Source organism: Nematolebias whitei, chromosome 13 (genome assembly GCF_014905685.2).
Source record: "Nematolebias whitei isolate Nwh7 chromosome 13, NemWhi1, whole genome shotgun sequence".
In the NCBI taxonomy this organism is placed as follows: Eukaryota; Metazoa; Chordata; class Actinopteri; order Cyprinodontiformes; family Rivulidae; genus Nematolebias; species Nematolebias whitei.
In genome coordinates, this window is record NC_056510.1 from 21,600,862 (window position 1) to 21,628,729 (window position 27,868).

Below are 27,868 nucleotides of genomic sequence, written 5' to 3' on the forward strand. Positions count from 1 at the left end.
AATCTCTCACTCCTACTACTTTAATTTTAGACCCCGTCATAACTACAGCCAGAGGAAAAAAATATTTCTCATATTTTCCCTGACCTAAAACGTTCCACATAAACTTCTTTCATAAAGGAAAGCAAAGCGAGACCATGTACTGCTTTGCTTAAGAACTTCTATTGAGTTGCGTTTTATATATTTCAAATTTAGATTTGTGTAGTGCTGTCGTTCTTTTTGTCATTATAACTCTATGAAATGTTGAATAAATTTAGACCTGACTAAATGTTTACTGACCCCGAAAACTGGCATGACAATAATGCTAAATTGTATGTTAACACTGGTCGCCTTTAGTAACTCTCAACGCTAAATACTAACTAAACAACACAAATTCACTATTCGTAATTTTATTCTATTACGTGTTTTTGTCAGCGCCTTTTTCTCCCAACCTTGGCCAGCTGAACACACTGCATTAATCAACGTTGCTACTGGAGTGTAATAATTCCTGTGGCCGGGGAGCGGCACTTGAAGGCAGCACACTTTCTCGCTCGCTGACCTCTGACAGCGGATCCTGGATCAGCTCACTCCCCCGCCCTCTGCAAACACGGAAGCAGCATGGCGTCCAACAGCTCAGACAGGCAGCGGGTTGCACAGCACCGACTGAGAATAATTACTGGGCATCTACAGAGACCAGTGGACGGTGACACAGCCATCATCGCGGAGGAGTGTAAAGCCCAGGGGACCAAACCAAATGTCACCAGCAGCGAGGGGAGGACGATGCCCAGGAGGAGGTACAAGGCTGAGATGGAGCCGTTGACTACGGTCCATCCTTCTAATGTTGTAGCTTTCTCTTACGAACTTGGTCCAACATTCATGCATAACGAGCTATATAAGAGCTTTGAAGGTCGCATTCATTTTACGAGTTGCCTCTTTTTTCTTGTCAGGAGTTAATAGCAATGCTAATAGATGAAGCAGACGTAGGCTAGCTTGTTAGCTTCTCGGCTACAAAGTAACCGTTTGTTTGCTAAGAGTGGGTGGGTGCGGGTGTGGTTGACTCTCGCAAAGAAACTCATAATGTAACTTGTGAAAATGTCGTCTACCGTGCCTTCTGAGACGGATTCAGTCTGAGCAAGCCCAAGATAAATATCACAGTATGGCTACTCTTGTGGCACTTTCCTAAGGCTTTACTTAATGAGACGAAACGGATCATGGCGGCATTTTTGTTACAGTTTCTCAACCACTTAAAATAAAAATCAAAGTCTTTATTGAGATTTCTCAATCACTTTGATTTGACTGTTCATTTAATGTTTTGTCGTTATGTATTTCAGTGTTCTTGTGTGATAATTAAGTGTGGTTGAGCTTTGCTCTTCTCTTAACTGAACTCTTTTAACATAATACGTCATCAGCTTCGGTAGATAATTACTTTAGTCATTCATAATCCGATTTAAAATAGTAAAATGTCATTAAAGCTCAGTCACAACATTGCAGCATCAGCGTAAGCAATACGGAAACACATCTCTTCTGTTGCTCTGATTGGTCAGAACAAGGGGTGGCCTGACTTTCAACTATACAGTTTATGGTAAGCTGGTTTATCATATATATAGTTAGTGGATATTCAGAGCTGATGTCTGCTATCAAGGGCTTTTTTTTCAAATCTAAAGTTGGTATTTGAGTACTCAGGTGTTCTTGTTAGGAACAACGCATTACTTTTGTTCCTTTCATGCATGTTGGGAATTAGCCCCCCAACATCCATTAGGGTATAGGAGGAATAACCTACTAATTTTATTTACAATACTTTTTTTTTTATTTACAAAAATGTGCGAAAAATTTGAGTAGAGTTTATGCAGGCAGTATGAACCTGTTTGCTACAAATTACTACTCAGCATGTTCCAATAATCTACTAGCTGGGTACTATTAAACTTAAGATGATTACAGTCAAATAGTATCCTTTATTTTGAACTGCTTCTTCCTTTTTGGGCCACAAAGGTCACAGGTGCCTGGTGTCCTTTTTGCATGTATTAAAAGCCTGCTTCAGAGATTCCAACAGGAGGTTGGCTTGGAACACAGCAATGAAGGCTACTCATGGGACAGATCTGGTTGGCAGGCCGCAGACTGAGGAAGTCTTCCGGATGGAAGACGAAACATTTCTCGCTTAAAGAAACTGGTCCAGATGACATGGTTTAGCCTTTTTGTTGTTATCTACCTGGTTGATTGAGCCTAAAAACCATATCCCACAGTCACTCTGTGGCAGGGTACACCCTGGACAGGTCGCAAGTCCATCATGGCCACATAGAGACAAACGACCATTCACGCTCTCACTCGCATCTAGGGACAATTTTAGAGTTACCAATCAGCCTAACATGCATGATTTTGGTCTGTGGGAGGAAACTGGAATACCCGGAGAAAACCCACACATGCATGGAGAGAACATGCAAACTCCACACAGTAAGTCCCCCGGCTGGGATTTAATCCAACGACCTTCTTGCTGAGAGGCGACGGCTCTACCAGCTGCACCACCGTGCCACCCAGTCAACTCACTAAAATCAATGATAAATTGCATTAGTTTTTTTGTTTTCTAATGTGGTTTTAATTACATAGATCTTGAAATATAGTATAATTTAATAAAATAAAAAAATGTTTTTTGGAGATTTTATTTCAATTTCAAGTGGTAAGAATGCGATTTTTGACTAGAATGAATGCCAGTATTGATAGTTAAAGTAATTGGAGATCTGTGGTTTAATTATATGATACAAGGTTTTGCTTTAAACACCATCACAATGCTCTGACATCTAGTGTCAGCCTGACGAAAATCTTTGGCCTTGGAGTCCTCACATGTTATGAGCAGAGAGACTGATGATTGCTCAAAATGTTATGTCTTCTAGTCTAATAGTTTCGCTGTTCAGAGAAAGAATCCTACATTTTGAATAATAAGTTGGATTTGTTTATCAGCATTATCACAAGTATCTTTTTACAGATGTTGCACGCCCTTGGCATTAAACAAACTTATGGATTTTGTTTTATGCTGCTTGATTTAACTAATAGTTTGTCTTCAGATGCACACAACAGTTGTCTATAAGTTCTTTGCCATGTTTTCTTGTGCATATCTATGCACCTTAATAATTAAATCAGATTGTTTGTATATCTCTTCAGTATACACTCTCGTTCCTTATTGCATCAGTTCATTGCTTGTAGATGCTTTCAAGCAAAAAAGTCCTGATTTTCAGGGTTTATCGAGTTTCGGTTGCATGCCTCTAGGCACCACAACCTTAGCTTATGCAGTGTTAATGGATACTTCTTCTAACAAGCCGAGAGTGTTTTAACAGCTAGATTATCCTAGAAATACCAAAGCACTGAATTAAGTGATGTATTGTAAACAAATGATGAAATTAAAGTTATTAAAGTTTGGTTCAGCTAAAGGTAAAACTGAGAAAAAGAGCATACAGTGTATAAATGCTGTTTTGAAGATGCTGAGCTCCGGTTGTTCACTCTTATTTTATAGCTAGTTAAGCTATGCCAACTTGATTTATATGACTCTGAGTGATTAATCACTCATTTGTGTCACTATATGCAAAACACCTGGTGTCATTTATTCTTATACCAGAAATTGCTTTGAAACGATAAAAACTTTCCAAATGAAAACTTTGAAGTTGGGGCGGGGGATGGAAGTAAACGTCAAGAATAACACCAGATGATGGATTTAACATCATGGATGGACAAACAGCATCAGAAACAAGTACATGCAACAGATGTTGTTAGTTGGACCTTTTTTTTGTTTTTTTTGTAACCAGGAAAATAAAAATCTTAAAATTTGAGAATTTATTTTAATTGGTGTCCTTGCAAAGACAGCTCAAAACAGCACTAAATACACACAGAGTTTACACATCACGTAAAACCACCAACAAAACATGTTCAAACTATAAACACTAAAACCTAAGGTAGTATCAGACTCGGTTATTAAATATTATTCAGTAATTTTAGCAGCTATTTAAAACGCATCAGTGAAATTCTTCTTAAGAGTGTTTAAGTCTTAAGTATAACAACCCTTTTGACAATAACAGAGCAAAGAAATCGAAGCATCAACTTTGTAAGTTAATGAACCGATGCATCCCTCAGCAGTAAAAATATTTGTGTGTTTTTTGAGAAGTTCCACGTCCGCTTTATGTTGAAAACCACGATGAGGGACCCCTATAATACCAACGGGTTATTTCCCTGTGTAGTTCCTCTTTGTAGAGCAAAGGTAACTCGAACAATGGAAGTCAGGAGTTAAAGTGTTATCGGTGCACACATTTGATCCTAAAAATATTATAGTACTGGTTGTATTTAAATTAGCTTGTCCCTGGCTTCTGTAATAAATGTAAAATGGTTCAGCATATCCTTACAAGGCAATATGCAGCTGAACTCACTATCTGCCTGCGTGTAGCCAAACCTCTCTTTACGTGAACAGACTAAAGGAGTCTTTCAGATGTTAAAAGTAATAACAAATATTTGGGTAATCGATAGACTTTTTTTTCCTTTGTATAAAGGTGAAAATTGTAAGTTGGGCAGGCTAGTAAAAAAAAAAAAACAGACATTAGTAGCAAATTTTCAGCTGATTAAGCCATAACCTTCACATGTTTCTCTTAGCTCCTGATATTTTATGTCAAAACATAAAACTGTGAATTGCTGTCCAAACCAGTGCCAATATATATTTTTCCACAGGCAGGAGATTATGAAGTGGAACGGCTGGGGATACAACGACTCCAAATTCCTCTACAATAAAAAAGGCCAAGCAGAATTTACTGGCAAAAGGTAAAGTGTAATGTTACACATTGCAAGGCACTGTTTGTTCTTAAGAAATGATGATTTAAACAGTTATTTGCTACCTTTTAAAAAAAATCTTGTTTTAGTCACAATGTTAAATTGGAGGATTCACCCAGTTTGTGTGACTTGAGGCTGGACTTTATATGCCCTGATCTGTTTCACAGACTACTCTGACGCCAGTTTTGGAAACTGCTGGGTTTCTCCTTCTTTTTACAACGACGTGCTGCTTCTGCCACCTTGTGGTTGGCATTTAAAATGTTTTTCATTGTCTTTTGAGAAGGTCACCAGTGATTTTTCCACCTACATTCTGTTGCTTATCAGGAACAACATTCCAGGCCTTTTTGATTTGTATGTTGGGTGAAAACATTTAAATCACAAGCGAAATGAAGATGTAGATTAATTGTCTGTAGATGTCCAGAAACGAAGACTTCAGCGTTTCTTCATTATAGAATATAGACAGGCATATACCACTTGTATGTGCCTCTCATATTGATGGTAGTAAAGTAGTAGGTTTTTACTTGTAATCAACACTGATAACTTTTGGTTTTGCCACAGCATGGATGCAGCTAATTGTTCCTTCCTGGTAAAGCATGTGCTCCTCAAGCTAAAACCATACCTGAATGTTACACAGCAGGATGGGTTAAAAACATGGTGTTCGGCTTCCTCGCTGGTTGTTGTGACAGGTTTTTCAGTTCCCAGTGTCTTTCTTGGACTAGGGCACCCCACAATTCCCTGATGGGCTGGCCCAGTCTACGCCAGAAGCTAAATTATGCAAAAATGGTGAAAACTATCACAGGAGCAGCTCTGTCATTGCTGCTGTAGACGTTATACAGTATTTTTTATTTTTATTTTTTTACATATAGTCTATTACCCAAATGAAACTGCCCAGTTACACATTCAACTCCAGATTTATACTTTTGTTTCAAGGCATCACATGAGGCTTTGGTTATTTCTAAGAGTTCATACTAGCTGTCCTTCCTTCCTCTAACCAGGTATAGGCTAAGTGGTTTGATCATTCCAAGCCTCAAAGACTGGATGGAAAGCACGTTCGGTGCCACTCTGCAGCATAAAGCTCCAGCAGCAGTGAGTCCAGTTTTTGTTTCGTCATTGTGTCTTCAGTGAATGGGAGTACACACACCGCTCAGTAACTGCAACTGAAACCACAATGCTGTTTGTTTTCAGCCCGTTCTGAATACCAGTGCTGTACAGCCTCCTACACTGAATGAGGCCTTCGTGGAGGAAATCAAATCCACAGGTATTCCCTTCTCTCACGACCCAGAAGATCGAGTGTTTCGTGCTCATGGTAAGGCAAACTCATGCACTGTAACTTTACTGGCATATTACTGTTTGACTATAGGGAGTATATTTGTGATTACGCACTATGTATTTTCTTCCAGGGCACTGCTTGCATGAGATCTTTGCTTTGAGAGAGGGGAAGATTGGTCGTGTTCCAGATATGGTGGTATGGCCAAGTAAGTTGAAAAGCCGTGCATGTTATTGGACGGCTGTAGATGGGGGGGAGTTTTGTTTTCCCCACATAGCATGGCTGATCCTCCTCCTGGCTTAGGTGATTTGAAGGGTTAATCTGTGCAGAGGCAGGGATATTAATATGTATGAGTGGAAGCTTAATAAGAAGCATCACGAGGGAGATGGTTGACACCCAATACTCCACAGTCAAGCCCTCCACAGTACAATCATGAGTTATGATTCTGAGATTGGGTTTCTCTTGTTATGGCTGGTGCTACTTTATCATGCAAATGACTTTTGACTGATGGTTGAAACTTGATTAGCAGCATCCCAAATGGGCTGCAAATTACCAAGAAACTTTGGCCTTATTCTCATCCACAATGACTCAGATTTTTGGCAACTTCACTCATTATTTACAGGTCTATTAAAAATGTTTGTTATGTAGTTTTTCCGATCAAATCAAGTCCAAGTTGTCTATTTTGAGGGATTGTTTTGAGTTGTTTTCTATAAAAAAGCTGTATTTTTATCTTTTTATGCACACTAGAAGGTAAGCAGTTCTCATTGCCTCCTAAAGCACCCGAGGCCAGTCAATGTGTGAGGCTATTGCTGCTCTTCCCCCTCACTCACCTCTCCTGTGTGAATGGATTTGGGCTTGGCGTTCTGTTAAAATGTGTCCGTATTGATTCTTGCATCCCACTCTGGAGAGCTGAGCTTAATGCAGTCTGACTGCCTGAGGAAGGCCCCAAGCAAATTAAAAGATACTCCGCCTCTCTGCCGGTGCTCTGTTCTAATGGCTCAGGCAGTATACACTTATACATGTACCTTTTTGTTTTTAAGTTAACTTGTTCTAGCAATCATCTAATGTTTGGTCCTTATATTGTGTTTTTCAGACTGCCACAATGATGTTGTGAAAATTGTGGAGCTTGCGTGCAAACACAATGTTTGTTTGATACCTTTTGGAGGTAAGACACAGATCGATGTCTTTAAGTCAGCTTAATTACCTTTTATGTGATGTTATAACATTTTATTATGTTACACATGGTTTGTACTTGCACTGTGATTGCAGTGTTTGTTTTATTTATGTTGAGGGCTAGAGAAGCCAATGAACAATTTAGGTAAATAAGGAAATTTTAACTAATTTCATATCCCAAAATATAAATGGCCATCAGTACTAGCACATTATATACTTAAAGTTTATGTATAATCCCTGGCACCTGAAATCATCAATATGTTTTGGCACTCATCTAATAAAACCCTAAAGTGTCCATCAAGCTTTTACTATAAATGTTTTAATTTTTGTTTTCCTGACATTGACTATTTTAGGTTGGTGAATATGAGCATGCTTATTTACTAGAAATATTTGAGTCACAGTCGCTGATTTATAAAATTACCCTTAATATAAAAAATGGCAAAAATTTAGTTTGCAGGGCAGTTTTTTTTTTTTTTTTTTCTGCGGGGTTTTAGTCCGTACTCAAGTATCGGGTCTTATTTAGTCATTATTCTGTCTTAGATCCAACAAATATTCTTGAGTTTGTGTATGTTTATAAAAAGAAAGAAATCAAACGGATCAAATGTGAATTTAGTTGTGTGGTCTTTTCAAAGCGTTTCTCTCTTTTTTTTTTTAATTGACATTTAGATTTTTTTTTTTTTACTACAGAGAAGCTCAGATATAGTGAAGATGGCTCTTTTCTAGTTAGAAATTTTTCTTTTTTTTTTTATTATTAATATAATCATAGCTTTCAACTGATCTGAGCAAGGGTTGATTCTACATGTTCTATTTCCTTACTGGGACCCCTTGAAATGACTGTTTGGGAAAACATCTGTAATCCTTCTTTCTTAGGAGGAACTAGTGTGTCTAGTGCCCTGGAGTGCCCACCAGAGGAAACTCGATCCATTGTGTCTTTGGACACGTCACAGATGGTACGTAAACACTTTGATCATAAGGGATGACGGTGCTGAGTGTGCAACAGTGATCCACTTAATCTGCTAAGTGTGTTTCACAATTTTCCCCCCCCCCCCTCTCGTTTGAAGTGTGTAAGTTTAGATTGACAAGTTAGGAAACAAAACGGTGGCAAGCTGTAGTCTTAACCACAAGACTGGAGAAAATGAAGCATGTTTTGGCTCCATTTTTGCCACATTCATTGATGCATTCTTTTTTCAACGTAGAAACTGTAGTTTAAGTCATGTTCAGTGTTTTTGTTGAGAGCAATTAGATGAGATGGGTTTGTTTTAACATATTATTTAACATGAATACTTTTAAAATATTATAAGAACTGTAAATATTGTGTGTATTGCTTTAATTTAATGGGAGCCATCACAGCCATGATGATGTTTTATTGTCTGGAATATAAAATGGTTTTGACTACACTCCAGCTCTTTGATTTAGAAACCCATTGAGGTGATATAATAGCTGTCTGGTTGCTGCTAGTCTACCAGCCTGTGAGTTTGGTGCCATAGACATCAGTGACCAGTTTTCTGTGTCAGGGGCCAGAGGTGAGGTGGCTTCTATGGCAACACATGAAAGGGGCAACGTGATAGGACACATAAAGTTTATTACCTCTGGAGAATAATTGATGGTAGAAATAACAAGACTTCCTGTTGGTAGATGAAGCCACATGCTCGGACTAAACAAGAGACGAGTATTTGGATTTAGATGTTCACTTCAATTAAGATAGCTGTTATCTCTGTCCTGAAGCACATCTGCTTGCATTTAGCTTAAAAAGAAAATGCACTTTGGAAAAAAAAAATAGTGCCCACTAGCTGTTTCTAGAAAGAGCTGTTGAGTTCAGGTTTTAAAGGTGATGAGCAGTTGCTGCATAATACACCATAATTATTTTGTTTCTTTCTATTCTTTAGTATGGAAAGCTGTTATGTAAAATATTTCTCTTGCTTTTGCAGAATCGTATTCTGTGGATCGATGAGAAAAATTTAACTGCACATGTGGAAGCTGGCATCATAGGTCAGGATCTAGAAAGACTGGTAAGCACTGTTCATCCCTCTGACAGAACCAACATGAATGTTTGTCTGCTCATTGTGTGTGCTGTTTATTTGATTCCCCCGTTTTCTCACCTTGGTACTTTTTGCACAGTAGATTTAACAGGATTTAGAAAAGCAGTTGAGAAAGGAGCGGAATGGTGAAGGAGGGAGATGGGAGAGCGAGCTGGTGGTCATGAGCAGATGGCACCATCAAACTAATTCAGAAAAATGGAGAGAGAGCGGGCGTATGATGTAGAGGAATGTGTGAGCAGCATATAAAGCAGACTCCACCTCTGCATTTAGACTGGGCTGAGCTGACGGAGCAGATGGGTCTGCAATATAAGCCACGTTCCAGAGGGGGGTGTGATAAAACCAGGCCCGACTTATCCTTGTGCTTCTGGGGAGTGTTATCCTTACACTTAAAGGTCTTTATTGTCATCCGTGTTAGCTCCTGCTGACCTGAACATCCTTTTATTATTTAAACGATGATATTTGATGTATTTGAAAGGATGGGGCAGTGGAAGCAAATTGTGCTGAACTAATGCATCACACAAGGATTATTCCATTATTGAACTGTTTTTATCTCTTAAGCATGCTCGCTTGAAATTAAGTTTCCAGATTTTATTTGACATCAGCTCTAACATTTTTGTTTTGTGCTCGTTCCACTTGGCTTATGTAAGGACGTTGTAAAAAATCTGGAGTTCTATAAACCCCGTTTTTTATTATTATTTTTTTTTTTAACGTTCAAGTTTAACTAGAGTGGTGAAATGCTGCCACAGAACTGCAATTATTTCCCAGCCCCCCTGCTTACTCTTTCTTTCTGCTTGTCATTAAAACATTCTTGTGAGTTTACATCATCAAACATTTTTTTCCTAAACATTTTTGGTTCGTTTTTTTTAACTGCACCAACAAACACATGCTGCTTTTCCTTTTTATTCAAGCTTAATGAGAGCGGCTACTGTACCGGGCATGAGCCTGACTCCATGGAGTTCAGCTCCCTGGGGGGCTGGGTAGCAACCAGAGCATCAGGCATGAAGAAGAACATCTATGGCAACATTGAGGATCTGGTGAGTCACCTCCCTTCATTTTTGGCCTTTCTGTGTGTTTGATCCAGACACGCATTGAGGGCCTGCTCAGTAATTAGAGAGTACATTGTTAGCACAAGTTTAGTAGACTTTTCTCTCTAAATCCATTCATTGAATAGAACAGCTGGTAAATGACTTGATAAATCTGTTTGTTCTAATTAAATAGGTTGTCCATGTAAAGATGGTTACTCCACGAGGTGTGATTGAAAAGGGTTGTCAGGGACCGCGCATGTCCACGGGGCCCGACATTCACCACTTCATCATGGGTTCAGAAGGTTTGCTAACTCGTGTAATTTCAGTTCACCGCAACATCTGTGCATGTGTGCATGACCCTTTGTGTAAATGTAGGTTTTTGTGTGTGAGCGTGTGTGTATATATAAGGTATGTGATAAAATGGCAACATCAGGATAATTCTCAAGCCTCTTACACATTAACTAGCACTGGTGTAAACTGATCTAGAAGGGGTGTTGGTAAGGAACCAGCGAGGGTGTCCTGCACCCCATCTGCAGCACCCTGTTTTTTCTTTTTTTTTAAGCCCACTGAGAATACTGCCATATGCCAAGTTCCAAGTACATAATGAGGGGCTTCAGAGATGTTTGGCATTGCTGTGTTAAACAGCTGTGGATGCAAACTTTGTTTTGGCCCTAGAAAGCTGAGCAAACTGCTCCAGGGCTCAGCTGGGGATTGCAGCATAAGTCTTAATTTGTTCTCTTTAGATGTGATTGGATTTGCCAACCAGTATATCAATTTTGAAATCAAACAAATAAACAACACAGCATTTTAATTACATTTTGGTAAATGTTCAGACCTAGCTGTGTTTTTAATGATGCAGCGTCCTTAATTTACAAACAAGTTCATAATATTTTCAGATATATAACATTCTGCTTTAAGTACAAGCTCCAGTTTTGCTGCTTAACTGAAAACATTATGAACCTGTTTGTAAATTAAGGATGCTGAAATTAAAAATGAGCTTGCTGGGGTCACTACACAAAGAAGAGATGGGACAGGACCACACATCTCTGGGACCTGTTCCTCTGGGAGGTCTGACATTGGAACTAAGAGGTCACCCTTCCACATGGTCTCATTAAAATTATCTACCTTCTTAACCAAAAAGCCCCACGCTGCAGTCGACAGTAGGCCACATCAACAACAGCAAAGCACCACATTAAAACCCTCAACCAAGCCCTGCATGTTAAGTGGAGAACATCCATTTTATTAGAATTTACTGTGAAACCCCAAGCTTCTAATTCTGTGCACAACAGTGGGGTCTGTTTATCTGTGTGACCTTGAAGTAGCCTGAATACAAAGTAGTTCTTTCCTTCAGCTTCAACCAGTGTAAAGAGTGATCGGACTGATCAGTGATAATCCCTTTCTCTTTTTAACTCTTGTCAGTGACGGATAACATAATGTGAAGCAAACTAATGCTTATCTAATGCTCGGAGATGGATGATTGTTTCTGTAGTGGCTAAGCTGTTATTGTTGCCACAAAAAAAAAAATGCAGATAAAAATCTTAGCTGCAAAATGTTGCAATTAGTTTCCCTTTAAAAAAACAGTTCTGCAGACGAGATGTGTTTTATTGCAATAGTCACAGAAAAAAAGGCTTAAGCTGCAAGGCATTATTTCACTGCTCTGAGACTGTCCCAAGAGTCTCAAGCTTAATGTTGCCTAGCTCCTCCATCCCAGTCCCTTTCTTGCCCCAAGGCTGCTCCTGCAGAGGAGAGGAGGAGCATGTCCGGGGTGAGGCTCAGTGGAGTTGCATGATGTTTTCCACTGGGCCACTAGAGAGCAGCGTGTTGCATGAAGTGCTACATTAGAGGACTTGTGAAAGGGGAAAAAAGCATGCTGCTGAAGTCTGAATATTGTGCTTTTTATGACCAGTTAATATATTAATACATCTGTTTGGTCTGTAATGTAAAAAAATAAAAAAATAATAATAATTACCAGAGGAAAGGGAATAAGTCTGTTAAATGTCAATTTAAGAAGCAATTAAAATGTTTCAACAGTTGGTTTATAACAAATTTAGGAGATTGTTATTGTACGGTTAACAAATAGTCTAATTTATAAGACTAAAGCAAGTGCTAGTGTAAGTCAGCATGTGTTTTTGGATATCTGATATTGACGAGTGCAGGCGAGCCTAAAGCATGAAGAAAAATGCGTGAAGCAGCAAACATCATGACCTGACAAACCCACTAGTTTTAAATCTGTTTGACATTTAGCTGCTGTGTTTAGACATGAACCAAATCAGTTAATTTACAGACATTTTGAGACTAGCAGACTAAGCTTGCCTAAACCTGATGTGGACTTTTCATTTCTTATATACCCTTTAGGTTTTTAGTATTAAGTGAGGTTCATTGTCCTTTATGACAAAAGTTGGCCAAAACATTTTTTTCCACATTAAAAGCATCAAGCAGCTACGTATTCATCCAGTCCAAAAGAGTGACATAAATACTTAAGTATAGTTAATTATAGTTGCACGTGAAGTACCGGTACATTACACTTAATAGAATTGTTTAGGCTGGAACTTAATCATAAATTGCTGAATGTCTCACCTCAATTAAAAAGAATACAATCCTAAAACTGTGTGTGTATGTGTGTGTGTGTGTGTGTGTGTGTGTGTGTGTGTGGGGGGGGGGGGTTACACGTGTGTGTTGCATCTTTTAAAGTTTCTTTCAGAATAGGCCTGTCGCGATAAACGCTAAATCAATAAATCGCATGTCTTGTCAAAGCTCCAAAATTCATGGTTGAAACCCGTGCCTTAATCTAAAAAGTTTTCTCTACAAAAAGAAGCTGAGAACTTGTTTACTGATTAAAAAAAAAAAATAATAATAATAATAATAATTTTTTTTTTTATTAAAAGCTTTGTGACAAATGCTATGTTAAAAAGCTCAAAACACACTGAGCGTCTGCCATTTTTAGAATCGAAAAACGGGAACAAGAGACGGCCCATGTCACATCGAGGGCCGTCCCTCCCATTTTTCTTAAAGAGACATGCTGCTCTCTCCCTTACTATCCATCCTTCGGTTCGGTCTTATACTGCCATCGGTGGTCAAAAAAAGGTACTACGCACAAAAATTAACCAACATTTCTTCTTAAATTTAACATTACTAATTGTCAAATTTCAAACAATATTATCGTTTATCGCGATAATTTCTGAGACAATTAATCGCTCAGCAAAATTTGATATCGTGACAGGCCTAATTCAGAACCTTGAACTGACGTGACGGCACGTCTGAGCAGCGGTTTACCAGCTCTCGCTCCTCCACCTTGTTTCAAACAAACATCTGACACTTTTGCTGAAAGAGCAGACATTTTACAGAAAGCGATGAGACTCCTTCAGTAGCAAACTACTAATAGTTGACACTTTTTTCAAGGGTGTAATGTCACCCAGAGGTTTCCCTTGTTTGTGTATATGTGCTGCTGCTGTTAGCCTTTTGTAGAGCCCACTCTATTTCCTTTTCTCCTACACTGATAAATCTTAGTTTTCTTCTAGTGTGTGGTTAAAAACAACAGATCTACTGTGAAATGTGAGACAAAGGTCACCCCAATGACCTCCAGGGCAGGTATAAGAGCCTTGTGAAAGGCTCATTAAGCTCTGCTCTATAGGTCATGGAGCTTGTGGAAACTCATGTACATTTTTGTTCTACTCAGAATCCATCTGTGATTCTTCCACAGGAACCCTCGGTGTGGTGACTGAGGTGACCATGAAGATTCGTCCCATACCAGAGTATCAGAAGTACGGCTCTGTGGTGTTCCCCAATTTTGAGCAGGGAGTCGCTTGTCTCCGAGAGGTTGCCAGACAGGTATGATGTTCATTTGTTCTTAATAAATAAGCAGCCTTAGTAACAACAAGAGCAATTTCTGTAGCGGGCTCTAAGTGAAACGTGGTCGAACATCTGGGCTGTGAATGTTTGAAATACTGCAGAATGTGTTTGTGTTCACAACATCCTGAAACTGCAAAGTCGTCTAATGTTTTCAAATCCCAAGTTAGCCCTTAATGAGCTCCTGGTGTGCACTATTGGTATACATCATTAGCACGTTTTTTTTTTTTTCCTCTTTAATTTTATTGATATTGGTAATGATATTATTTGGGACCTTTTTTTATTTATTTTTTTTTTTTTAAAGCAAAGTAACATGAAAATTCTGCATCATCAGTAAATGAACACAGTTGGTTCAGTTTTAATGTTTTATGCGTGTGTGTGTGTGTTTCAGCCTAAACACAGAACCACATGTAAAATGAGTTTTCTTGACGTCTGTAGATGTATGCAATATTATTTAAGAATTACCATTAGTAAAATTAGAAATGTTGATTAGTTGTTTTCAGTATTTGTACGAAATGAGCTTCGTTTGTCTGAGTTATTTGAGTGTGCTAATAATGTTTAAACTTCAGTTTTATATTTAGATGGACTTGAATTTAAACCTATTTTGTGTTTATCTGTCCTGGGATCACAGACGTATTAACCTGTGTCGGGGGCAATACATCTCTGCTCCTTTGAGATTATTGTTCTACCTAATCTTTCTACTATTAAATAATTGTTTAGCTTTATTCTTCAATACTCAAATTTGTTTATGGTCATATATGTTAGAATTCTGCAGTCTTTAATTTAATTTTGATTAAAACTTATACAGTTAAACTTGTTTTGTTTTGTTTTTTACCTCCAGCGATGTGCTCCAGCATCTATCCGATTAATGGATAATGAACAGTTTCAGTTTGGTAAGTTTTTTTTTTTGTTTTTTTTTTTGTGTGTGTATTATAATAATGTCCTTACACTTTTTTCTGTTTCTCAATAAGCAGAACTCTTAATTAAGGAGCAAATGCCTTCCACTGAATTAACTTTATGACTAACTGTTTTTGTAGTAGATTCTTCAGGTGCTTGAGGGACTTGAGTTTTCACAGAATGGACACGATTATGTGGCACATCTTACAGGTCTGCAGTTGGACTGTATGCTGGCTCCTTACTTTATAAGTAGAACTTTGTGTATCCTGGTTTCATTTTCAGCAAATGCTTCTTCTACTATTGTCTAATTATTACCTTGCCTAAATTAGGGATATTTACAACATGAGGCACATGGCAGAATTTCTGCAAATGTTTTAGTACATGCTACAGTGATGTGACCCTCTGTAGCCGTGAATTGTTAATTTGTTTCTGCAGTGGAACAGCTGCACACATGCACAGAGAGACAGAGGCTTTGGGCATGCTAACAAATAACCCTGACCAAATTAAGTAATTGTATTATTGAAGTTTTCTGATGCTGCTTCCTGTGGTCCACTGGAATGTATCTGGCATTAGCAGCGATCTCTGTAAAGTTTCCACGTCCCCGGGGATCTTGTTATCTTCCTTGGATTTTCACAGAGTAGGCACTTCTTGGCATTAGGTAGGAAAGATGTAGTGACCAGTACTTTTTTTGTAGTTACCTAAAATTCCTGACTTTCTCTTAGCTGCATTGGTGTAGTAGTGGTTTGTCTTTTTTATTTTTTTAAAGCACTGTAATGACATGCGTACTCTGTGGCGACTCCTGAAGAGGGGAAAAGCCAAAAGAACGACATGCGTACCTTACACAGACCTGACCATTCATATAAAAGAACAAGTTAGAGAATATATAAAATTATAGGAAGCAAATACTTTCATATCTTATTTTCAGTTAGAAGCTAAGTACAGTTTAGCCCTGCATATCATGTCATTGGTTGATAAATTACTCTTGTAATAACAATTAACATGTGTTAATGTGAACAAAAAACACCATCAACCTATTAAAAAAGGGAGTTCAAAGTCAGAATATGGCTGATTTAAGCATAATTTCATCTCAGTGTTGAGTATTTAATTAACAACTTTGAAAGCTGTGAGAGACCCCAAGACCTGCAATCAAATTTTGGACTGGAAACAATTAGGACACAAAGTGATGAAGAGACTTGAGCATGGGGGGAAATAAATGAACTGGTAAGTCTCAGCGACATCACCCATGACTTTCCAGCTGTGATTGATAACCATCCCAACGGCCCCAGCCCCTCATTTTCACTTGTCCACAGGCGCTTTTTGTGTGTCCGATCAGGAATAAATCAAAAAGTGTGGGTGAGGAAGACTGATATCGTAGTGCGCACCCCACTTCCCTTTGGAAACACTGATTTATAGTTGTTGTTGTTGTTGATGGCAACCATTGGCCGGGTATAAAGTTAGTCAAATGATGCCATTTATTTGTTTCTGTTTTTGTGTGAAAACCCAAATGCATTTTACTTTCTTTGTTTGAAGACCGCTGGACTATGTAAAAAGCTTCTTTGAAGATACTTTTCTGTTTGAATAAATGGAGCTTGTTTATTTTGTATTTACAGGTCATGCCCTGAAGCCTCAAGTATCTTCAATTTTCACCTCCTTTCTTGATGGGCTGAAGAAATTTTACATCACCAAGGTAAACCAAAATAAAAAAAAGGCAAATTAGAATTGCGTTCCAGTACTTTCCTGCTACAGGTGTTTTCCACAATCTGTCTCTTTAAACTTTCAGTTTAAAGGCTTTGACTCCAACCGCCTGTGTGTGGCCACCCTGCTGTTTGAGGGAGACCGAGAGAAGGTTCTCCAGCACGAGAAACAAGTTTATGACATCGCTGCAAAGTTTGGGTGAGTCCTTAATCGTTGTTTTTGTTTCTTTTCTTTTGGTTGGCTCTTCTGTAATCTTGGACAAGAAGGAGTAACAGTTGAAATAGGAAGTTTCATATTTCAGGTCTGGAGTTCCTCTCAGTAGTTTGTCTGAGTGAACTGATTGTCATGTTAGTGTATGTGTGATCATACAACTCGGTCCCCTGAGGAAAATGCAGAAGAAGAGAAGTAGTACTCAGCTGATATGATTGATCACGTGGCTGATCAGTGAGGACTTAAGCCTGAAGGGAAGCCATGTTTCTAAGGTTGTTTTTTTAAGCCACAAGTTTTTGTGTCTCATTGTGAGGCTTTATGGCACACTTATAATCAAGACAGACTTTTACTTCTCTTGGTTTTGAAATTATACATTTTAACTCCTGATTTGTTCAAAATAACCAAAAATTTACTTAAAGTAAGCTGCACACCTTTGCCTTTGCTTTCACCGCGAAGTAGCGAGGGACTAATGTATTTTCTAAAATGATATTTGCATTTGTACATAATAAATTATGTACAAATGCAAATATCATTTTAGAAAATACAGTAGTCCCTCGCTACTTCGCGGTTTGTTTTTTGCAGACTCGCTCTATCGCGGTTTTTCAAAGTAAGATTGGACATTAACCGTCTCCGCCCTTCTCTCACACCCCGCTCCACAGCCATCCTTGTTCAGTCTTGTGACTCCTCGGATTGACTACTGCAACTCCCTTCTTTATGGCCTCCCCAACAAATCTCTCCAGAAGCTGCAATTGGTCCAGAACTCAGCTGCCCATGTCATAACTCAAACCTCCTCCTATAACCACATCACTCCTGTCCTGCAGCAGCTCCACTGGCTCCCAGTTAAATCACGCATCGTCTTCAAAATTCTTCTTCTCACTTTCAAAGCTATCCACAACCTTGCCCCTCCGTACCTATCTGACCTCTTATACATCTCCATCCCCCCTCGCTCTCTCAGATCCTCCTCTTCGCTACACCTCCATGTACCCTCTGCCCACCTCTCCACCATGGGGAGCAGGGCCTTCACCTGCTCTGCCCCTCACCTCTGGAACTCTCTACCCCCTGACTTAAGAAACACCACCTCTCTTTCTTTATTCAAGACTGCTCTGAAAACACATCTCTTTAGACTCGCTTATCCTTAACTTTGCTGTATGTATTTTATATTCTTTACGCATTTTATATTCTTTATGTAATTTATTCCTGTTGATCTTTGTTCTTACTGTAAAGTGTCCTTGGGTGTCATGAAAGGCGCTTTTTAAATAAAAATGATTATTATTATTATGACGCACAATTGGCTGATTGATGGATGTGCTGCGTGATAGGCATGGGTTATTTATTTTTTTAAATAAATTATTTTAAATTATTTAGCACCTGCTGCACCTTTGTGCAGCCCACAGCTGCAGGATGAGCTTCCTCCTGCAGCTGATCAGCTGATCTCCATGCAGAGTGGAGAAGTGGGCATGGCCAAGAGTGCAACCAAGGCAGAGAACTGAAATCATGACATTCTGTGCTCTTTTAGAGTTTTTAGTTTTACTACTATTCCTACTTCGTAGTTTTTCACTTGTTGTGGGGCTTCAGGGTACGGATCTCGAAGCGAGGGACTACTGCAACTTAAAAGAACAAACTTTTCAATAGTATTTTTCTATTACTAGATCATGTTGTTAAGCTTAATTTTATTTAATGCTTGACATCCATATATATATTTTTTATCCCCAAAAGCCAAGAATACCATTAAAAAAAAAAAACAACAGAATTGCCAAATGTTTATGTAACTATTATTTATTCTTGGACTGATGCAAATGCACGAAACAATGAAAAAATATTTGAGGCAAACCTTTGGCTTTTACTATAAATAAGTTTTTCTACTTGTAGTTATAAATATTTAGCATTTTATACTTTTTCTGACTTATAAAACCTGTCAATGTGCTTCAGGCTTAATGCATTCATTAAAACACAATTGGGTTTGAACAAAAATACTGCTGTTTAAAAAAACCTGATCGAACTATATTGCTGTTTTTTTTATTTATTTTACTATTTGCACAGTTTATATTTCATTCAGAAAATAAATAATGAACGGGTGGGGGGGGGGTGAGCTTACTCCCATCTATTTTTAATTTTCAGCAATCATTCTTAGTGTAAGAGATTGTCTAGTCTCTATTATCCAACTTAAATGAGGCACAAACTTGTTTTTCAATAATTTCTTCTTTAGTTTTCCTGTGTGGTCCACAGTTTATATCAAAGACAGTCTGACTTTTTTTTCCAGATGATAGAAAGCCATTAAAGCAAAATAAGATTGTCATGAACATGAACTGACGTTCCTTGCAGCATCCTCTGCATAACTGCATTATTTTAAGGAAATCCTGATCGGATCAAGTGTCTGTGATGGATTAGTTGGGTTAGGTTCAGTGAGGAATGTTTTCCTCTGGTGTTGGGGAAACGGGAAGAAGGGTGAAAAATCAATATAGTGATTTTCTAATAAGCTTGGCCTGATTAGTTTGGATGGTAAATGAAAATGTGATTACCCACTGCAGGTGATAGATGTGTGGCTGACCTGTGGCGATGCACGGAGCACAGCGCCATTGATCTGCACATTGTTGGAGTGACGGGCTCTGAGACAGCTGTTGTGAGGGGGAGCGGTTTGAGCAGCAGAGCTGAAAGAAAGGAGCTGTTAAATATTAACCCTATTGTGTGTTTCCAGGGGCCTGGCAGCTGGAGAGGACAATGGGCAGAGGGGCTACATGTTGACCTTCGTCATCGCTTACCTCCGGGTGGGTCACTCCTCTGGTTTTTGTCTTTGCGTGAGCTGATGGGTAGGTGGGGCGGGCTGGAAGGGGGAAGTTTGACAGCAGATAGGATAGTGAGCAACAATAAAAGGCTACAGAAAGTGACCTGAGGAGGTCTTTGATTTGATCTGGTCACAGTTATCAGTGCATCCAACGCTGTGGAAGGAGAGCACAGGAGCTACTGACAGAATAACAATAGTGTTGACTTGGGTCAGTCCTGTTAGAAGCCTTCCTGATGATCACAAAAACACATAAACAGGGTGTTTACGTGCACTTCAGTAACCACCATACTGACATATTTGGGCTGTGATCACATTGATTTTTATTTTTATAAATGCATGTCATCAAGAGGTAGCAGTGAAGTATTTGCAATGCTACACACGTATGGATGTGTGCCGTTTATGAAGTAAATGATAATGTATATTACACCCACATTTTCAGAATTTGATTTTAAATCTAAAACTGAAACTTATTCATAATGTGAAAGATTTGCAGTATGACGACACTTGATACGGTAAGTCAGTTCCAAACATCAAGGAAACTCCATTATCTAAATATACTCAGGTGATTCTTAATTTAAAATTGTTTTTAATATTTGGATTTGATTGTAAAAACTTTTGTTTCGTTAATAAACAATGAACTATAGTAAGATGGTTGATAGTTTGTTCGACTAATCCAAGTTTCAGCATTACAGGTTTGTAAGTAGGTTATCGGAATATCCTGAATGTAGCCGTAGATATACCACTTGGAATATATTTAGGCTTATTCTGAAGTCTTGTTTTTCTGTCCCATCTATCTAATAAATAACAATTACACCTATAACTCCCAATATTAAAACTTAACACCCCTATAACTTTTCTATCAACTAGTTATTTGCCTCATAAAAGAGGATAAACAAATACAAAAGCTACGCTCAAATGTTTCAGCTACGTTTTTTACTTTTGTTCAGCAATTTAAGTTATTTGTTATTTGTTACTGGAATTTCTTCCCCCACTTGTATTCTGCAAAGAACTCCACCTCTGATTGGCTCTGATTCTTGCTGGGGTGGGGTGTTCTCAGAGCCATTCACATGTAAGATAATGACTTTAGTTATATAAATGTACACTACGAGTAAGAGGAGTCTGCCGAGGTTTCCTTCCCTAAAGTGATTAAACCTCAGTCAGGCTTCAATTTGATTTTAGATTATTACCATTTAATAGTAAAAACATTCTGTCCAAGACCTTTTTTTTTTTTTCTTGATATGATCTTGATCAAAATATTTAAATAACATTAAGGATTTTGCGCTGGCTTCTTTAGATTTAATTTTAAGCATAATTGCATTAAAATGATGTGATAAAACAAGTACATTTAGCACAGATAACATTTTATTTTGGAAAAGTAAATAAAATGAGAGGGTTTTGGTGTTTCATCTGCTTGTCCTATTAAACAACGAGTCAAAATGCAATTCCTAACAACATATAATCCAATAACGTGTCCTTCTGATGTTGCTGTTCTATTCCATTCAGGACTTGGGGTTGGATTATTATGTGGTCGGGGAGTCCTTTGAAACCTCTGTGCCTTGGGACAGGTAAATGCATTAACATAAGATACTGTATTTATTCCTCACACTCATTCTGCTCAGAGTGTACTCTGATTTCTTTTTATTTATTTTACGTATTTCTTTGACGTTTGTCGTTGTCATTCACCGTCATGTTTGCTTTCTCCTCGCATTAAATGACCACGATGGTGAAGCTTTACCTCAGCCTACAAATACACCATTACTCTCACATGCACAAACTCACAGAGCAGAGGACACACTGTGTGTGCTGTGTGGGGGCGATGTAATGTGTGTGTAGTGTGACCCACAGATCTATCTCACATCTACATTGTGTGATCTGCATTTCCAACATTTTTCATCCTCCTGCTGTGTCACACAACAAACGGGAGCACGTGCAGCTCCCTGTTGTGCAAGATGCCTGACGGGAGAGACCAAGAGATCAGGCACCGAGGCGAGCATATGTGCCTGGCTCATTACCTTCCCTCCTCCCCCGTCCTGCACACTCCACACCCGGCTGCACATGCTAAGGACTGGCGGCCATTTCCACACCAGTGGGAATCTCTTGCACAGTGGTCGTCATGTTACTCAGTCTGTTGCCCTCCCTCCTTCCTGGCTTCCTGCCTTTTCCTGAATTTTAATACTTTGTCTCGCTAATAAGTTTGTTTTTAAAGCATATTCCCTGTGCACAACACTGTCCTGTTTTAAATATATCATGGACTACAGGCTGTGATGGTTTATATTTCTCCTTTTTTCTAATTCACTGAATTTCTCTCCCAGGGTCCTGGACATTTGCAGGAATGTGAAGGCGCGTATTGTTCGAGAGTGCAAAGAGAAAGGAGTTCAATTTGCACCATTATCCACTTGCAGGTAACCATCAAAATCACAGAGTTTTAGTGGAAATTGAAGTTGCACACCAGTACAAGAAGGAATAATTGGTTAAATCCTATTTTTTAGTTATCAAATTGTGAAAAAATAAGTATTATTGGCTGTGCAGTTGATTTTTCTCCACTGCAGAATCACATCTATTTGTTCTGTATCCAAGTACGAATCTTTTAAAATGGGGAAACACAAATGAAATCTCCTTTTTAAATTGAAGCAACTTTATTAAATAAGCAATGCGATTCTTTAATTCTTCAAAGAGTAACAGGGTATGGTACTATTTCAACATCATTCAATAAAAACACAATGGTGTGGCAGTGTAACTTATACTTTCTAACCTTTTTTGGAACGGCAATGTTTACGTCAAAACCAAGCGGCAATAAAACACTCCTTAGAAGGTTAAGCACAACTATTTTTCCCACTTTACTAAAACCATATTCTAAATATACATTTATTTGATTCTCCTTAGAAATTATGGAGCCTGCATGTTAGTCCCCGCTGCGTAAACCAGAGCCGGTAGACAGACAGACAGACAGCACCAGGCTGCCGCTCACAGATTGCGGACAGATTAAGCCTCAGCCTGATTATGCTGCAGCCATTCATTTTCCGGCTGCAGTCTGTCACATGATTGATTTGTCCATTTAACCTCTAGAACAGTCAGAGTGCCAGGTGATGGGCCATGTCAAATGAACAAGGGCTCTGCACCCCGGCCCAGAACACAGCCAGGAGAAGAAAAAAAACAAAAAAGGAACTGGAAGAGCGTTTTATTTCAACTTTGTTACAACACTCGAGTTCAAGCTGTTTGTTTTATGTATCTAAATGTAGCCCTGATGATGTAGTGATGCCATTTAATGCTTGGTGATGGTGTTATTAAAAAGACAGGGCTAGCACATTGTCTGCGCTTTCTGGAATGGAATTGAGGTCAGTGGGATCACTGGGGCAAGTCAAACCTCCCACCTTCACATTATCCTCCATCTACAAAAATGGAGGGGGGGGGGGGGTTAGCATTTTTTTGTATGTAAATGCTGTCCCTTGATGAAACAACTGTTTAGTTTGAGTTGTATTAGAGCTTCAAAGGGTCTTGATTTGAGAGCTTTTGCCGCTCGTTTGATCATGTTTCTGGTTCGTGCAGGGTGACTCAGACGTATGACGCTGGTGCCTGCATCTACTTTTACTTTGCCTTCAACTACAGAGGACTCGGTGATCCTGTGCACGTGTATGAAGAAGTGGAGGTAGGTTCAGCCCTTTAGAGCCTCACACTCCTGAGGGTAACGGCAAAAAAGAAATTCATAAAATGTTTTTATTTTCCCAGCATGCAGCTAGAGAAGAAATTCTTGCCAATGGAGGGAGCTTGTCACATCATCATGGAGGTACTACACTTCAAACTAAATAATTGAGCCTGTTTCCTTAAACTTTCCACATAGCTAAATCGAATAACTTTGCTTTGTGTTTCACAAAACTACTTTTGGTTTTTTTTGGTTCTTTGGATGCGATGACTGCACAGCGAGCTGTCCTGGCGAGCTCCTAGCTGGCAAGCCAGTCGTGCCATAAATGTTCATTTGGTCAGAGATCTTTCACTGCTTCCTTCACTCGTCCAGAATTTGTTCCCCGCAGCTCAGATGAATGGCTCTGACTCGGCTATTTGTTCATTTCAGCGATGGCCAAATGAAACGTGAGCATGGGAGGGAAGCGAAACAACTCTCTGGGCCCCATCAGGGATAACCGAAACGGCTGCCTTATCTATATTGCCATCCGCCTCGCTGTTTTCATACATCACTTCAGGCTATTCATCACGCCTGTCAAAAACAGTATGCAGTGAATCAGCTGCGATATTAAATCACAATTTTTCCTGAAGACGGGGACGGGTTCAAAATTAAAAGATTGCTAATAAAAAGGAGGCAGCGGGTTGGGGTAAATGATGCTGCCGTTATCGCTGGCTGTACGCTGACCTCCAAACGGTGGCCCTGCCACCCTAAGCAGCACGGGGAGGTGACGATGGGTGGTGGTGGGGGAGGGGATATTGATGCTGCTCCTGTGAGCGAGGCCCACTCTGTAATTGTGATTAATAACAGTGGGGCTCGCTATCTGAGTGCAGACAGGCCGGTTTGTCTGCCCACAATCAGCGCTTGACAAATGGAGCTTGTTTCGGTGGGTTTTGTGTATCAAACAAAACAGATGTAGTCAAGGATGGTGAGGTGGGAGGGCACTGGAGGAAATCTACATTTTTGTAGCCCTGTATTTACAGCAGGTCAGTGCTGTGTTGAGTGGGTGTAGGGAAGGAATCTTGGCAGTTTCCCCGCAGTTATCGCTGGCCTGACATCGCAGCGTGTTCAGTCTGACAAACAACGATTCTAACGTCAGAAGTCCAAATTTTACAGGCAGGCTTTGAGAGCCACAACACCAGGATGAGGATTGTCCTTAAAACCTGGGTCTCCAGTGTCATGGTTCAGAAAAGTCACTGCACATCAATCACAAGGAGCATCTTCCATCAACATTCTGGCTTGGTCGTACCACAGGAACCCAGGGCTGCCACTTTACCCTGCCCGTCATGTCCTGACGCCCATTCGTCAGCAAAAACGAGAGAAACGCATCGAAGTTCAGGCTCGACTCGGCTTCTGTATCATCTTTGTCTGACGGCAACCAGCATCAACATCCTCTCACTTTGTGGCTTCACACAGCTTCAACTGCCCGCTGCACTTCAGGAGGCTAAAAAAAATGACCCGATTTAGAGAAGTTCCACACCTCAACTCACAAGTTTTCCCACCCAAAAGAAATAAAACACTTAAAAAAAAAAAAGTGATTTCTAAAATGACTACCTGCTCTGCATGTCTCAGCTGCACAGACCAGGTCTGGTGAGATTGATTGCAACAGCGACCAGAAAAAAAGAGAGAATATGACAAGATAGATGTGTAAATTATCACAGTGATGGAGGCAATGATGCAGTCCCAGCACCTTCTGTTTTCTTTCCTTTTCCTGAGAGGAGGGAGGGAGGGATGGAGGTGGAACAAGGAGGAAGGAGTTGGGAGGAGGCGGCGGTAGAGAGAACAGGACTTTTTTAGTTATTGGGTAGCAAATGATTGGTCCCTCTGTCACCATCTGGAGGTTTGTGCAGAGTCAGGGTCCCTGGCGACCCTGCTGTCTGCCCTCTTGTGCTCGGAGACGAGCCTCGCTGGCCTTGTGGCTGAGCCCCATCTGGGTTTCCTGGCTGCTCTGTGATAACGTGGCCCCTTCCCTCATCATGTCCCTCATCAACACCGAGGCTCCCTGCTAGATGACAGAGAGGCGTGTGAGCACTCCCTTCTTACTCCTTTCCTGTTTCCAGACATTTCTATCTAATCTCAGGCGATTACGGTTGGTTTACTCAGTAAGCAGCACCTGCTCGAAGCTGCTCAGTTCTCAAACCAACCGTTTTGTGTTTCACATTGGAGATACGAGTTTCACTCAAAGTCACACAACCTCCAGAAGTTAACATTTACCCAACTCTATTAGTCGTTTATGGATCACTTTGGTTAAAAGAATGGGGGGGATTGGTTATATTTTAAGGATGTGACGTGTTTTTCAATTTTTATTTTTTTTAGACTAAAGTCAAAAATGCTAAGAAAAAAATCTAATGGCTCAAGACTAAGTCAAATAAAGCAATCTGAGCTAATTTATGTATTTATTTATTGTAACTGAGGGTATATGGGTCCAGTTTATTATTGGCACACAAGCACAAGTCCCAATGGAGGAACTCGCAGAACTTCCTCGAGCCCTTCATAATAAAAGTCTTAAACGTGCACGATGAATATTGACCTCTAAATACACAAAAATTATCTGAAACTTATAAAAGTATAGCACAGTACTATTATGTCGTTTATTTTCTTTACTAGTGTATCTCCAGCAGTCACTGCTAGAGGCGGTGCACACCCTGGACTGGTTGCATGTCCTGTTGTTGTTGAAACTCATTCCACACCTTAAACTGAATGTTGGAGTTGTTTACAAGTTGTTCACAGATTCACACATGAACAAGAGTTTTTCTTAAAATCTATTTAGAAGTAGAAAATCACTACACAACCTTTGGCCATTCTTGGTCTTTGTGCCAATGATGGTTGAAGTTTTTATTTCCTCTTTAATCTCAAAATAACAAACGTATTTCTCCATTTTAAAGATATTTTGGAAGTGACATCTATTAACATTTTATCATTAAGATGAAAACTCAAACAAAAAAATTAATTTCCTTCTGAGTGGCCCTAATATTTCCTCAAAATAATTTTAAAAGACGTTCAACAGTTTTCCTAATCCAAAACAAAAACTAAAAAAAAGCTTAGGAACAAAGGGTTGGAAAACACTCGAGTAATCACAATTTATAGTTTTGTTTACGTCTTTATTTAAATAGATTTATTTCACAGAATGTAAAACACATTAGTTCAGCTTCAACGTGAAACAGTAGTCTTTTTTTTTTTTTTTAGGAAAAACTCCACAAAATTTAAACCTTTAGGCTAATTGACATTTAACTTCACTAAATTTGATTACTATTAAAACATACACTTGTTCAAAGTACAAGAGACATGCAGACATGCATGTGGACCTTTTTCATTTTATTTATATTTTTAGGTTTTTAGGGTAATGTTTTACTTTGAAATTTTATTTTCAGCTTCCCATTTTTCTTGTTTTTTATGTGCAGTAATGTGGCATCTTATTTTATCTTCTGACCAAGTACTGAGCTTAGTTTCTATAAAAATTCAAGTTTTAGTGTTCTTGTTTTATGTCTTGAACACGTGAGGTTCCCCCAGTCTTCCTCCAGGTTCTGCTCGGGTTGCAGGTGCTGTGCCATTTGTCAGACTGGGCAGCTGGTAAAATAACGGCCACTCTCACCAGGTTTCAAGCCAGAGCTGCTGCCCCTCCTCAGCTTCAGAATTTGGAGGGAAGAGCTTTAGAGCAGCTGAAGTCCTGCTGACAGAGGGCCATTGTGTGGACCGTCACGGTTGGCCCCCTCATGTTGCTCAGACCAGTGTCGGAGCAGAGCAGCACCCGGGACGACACCCATCGTGGGCCACACTCGTTCGCACAATGAAACCGAAAAGCCCGGGTGACGCTGGAGGGACGGGCTTCGAGGAGAGCGGTGCTTCCACAGAGCGAGGTAGCTGGGGACGAAGCGCTCCAGCCGCCAGCCGGCCCCTCCTCTGGGAACACACTGAGCCTAATGAGTTTGATAGTCTGCTGAGCTCCATAAATCATGCCATGCAAAACATTTCTCCTCTCTGAATAAAAGCATTTATCACCCTCTGTTTATTCACTCACTCTCACAAGATTGATTGGCTCCCAGCAGCCTGCTGAGCAATCAGCCGTGTCGATTCCACTATTTCTCCCCCTCGGTTGTCGTCTTCGGTTTATTTATTTATTTTTCCATCTTTTCTCTTCCGTTCAGTGGGGAAACTTCGGAAGAAGTGGATGAGGGAGACCGTCTCCGATGTCGGCCTGGGGATGATCAAGTCTGTGAAGGACTACGTCGACCCACATAACATCTTTGGCAACAGGAACCTCCTTTAAGCTCCTGTTTGTTTTGATCTCCCTTTTGGTCAAATCAAAAAAGGTGCATTGTGATAAACCGATGCTAAATGGGAATTTAAAACGGATTGATATTTCTTATTCAAACATCTTTCAGTGCCATTTAAAAATTCACCTAAACCCTTTTTCGTTGCTATAAAATCTACCTAACCTGCTATAACAATCATTGACGTTTATGTTTACCCCTTTTTTTTTTT

General features: G+C 39.5%; 2 protein-coding genes across 2 annotated transcripts in view; both read left to right on the forward strand.

The window, feature by feature from the left end:
* osbpl6 (oxysterol binding protein-like 6) overlaps positions 1–27,868 on the forward strand; it is a 792,463-nt gene that overhangs the window by 645,610 nt on the left and 118,985 nt on the right. The window lies entirely within an intron of this gene.
* Positions 569–27,820, forward strand: agps (alkylglycerone phosphate synthase). The gene is made up of 20 exons (XM_037686983.1): positions 569–770; positions 4,678–4,767; positions 5,772–5,862; positions 5,962–6,082; positions 6,177–6,251; positions 7,137–7,208; positions 8,087–8,166; positions 9,145–9,225; positions 10,164–10,289; positions 10,474–10,582; positions 13,981–14,108; positions 14,968–15,019; positions 16,634–16,710; positions 16,804–16,916; positions 19,624–19,693; positions 21,214–21,275; positions 22,023–22,112; positions 23,257–23,356; positions 23,437–23,494; positions 27,532–27,820. Exons 1-20 carry the CDS (start codon positions 595–597, stop codon positions 27,651–27,653), a joined length of 1,893 nt encoding a protein of 630 aa, XP_037542911.1. The 5' UTR covers positions 569–594; the 3' UTR covers positions 27,654–27,820.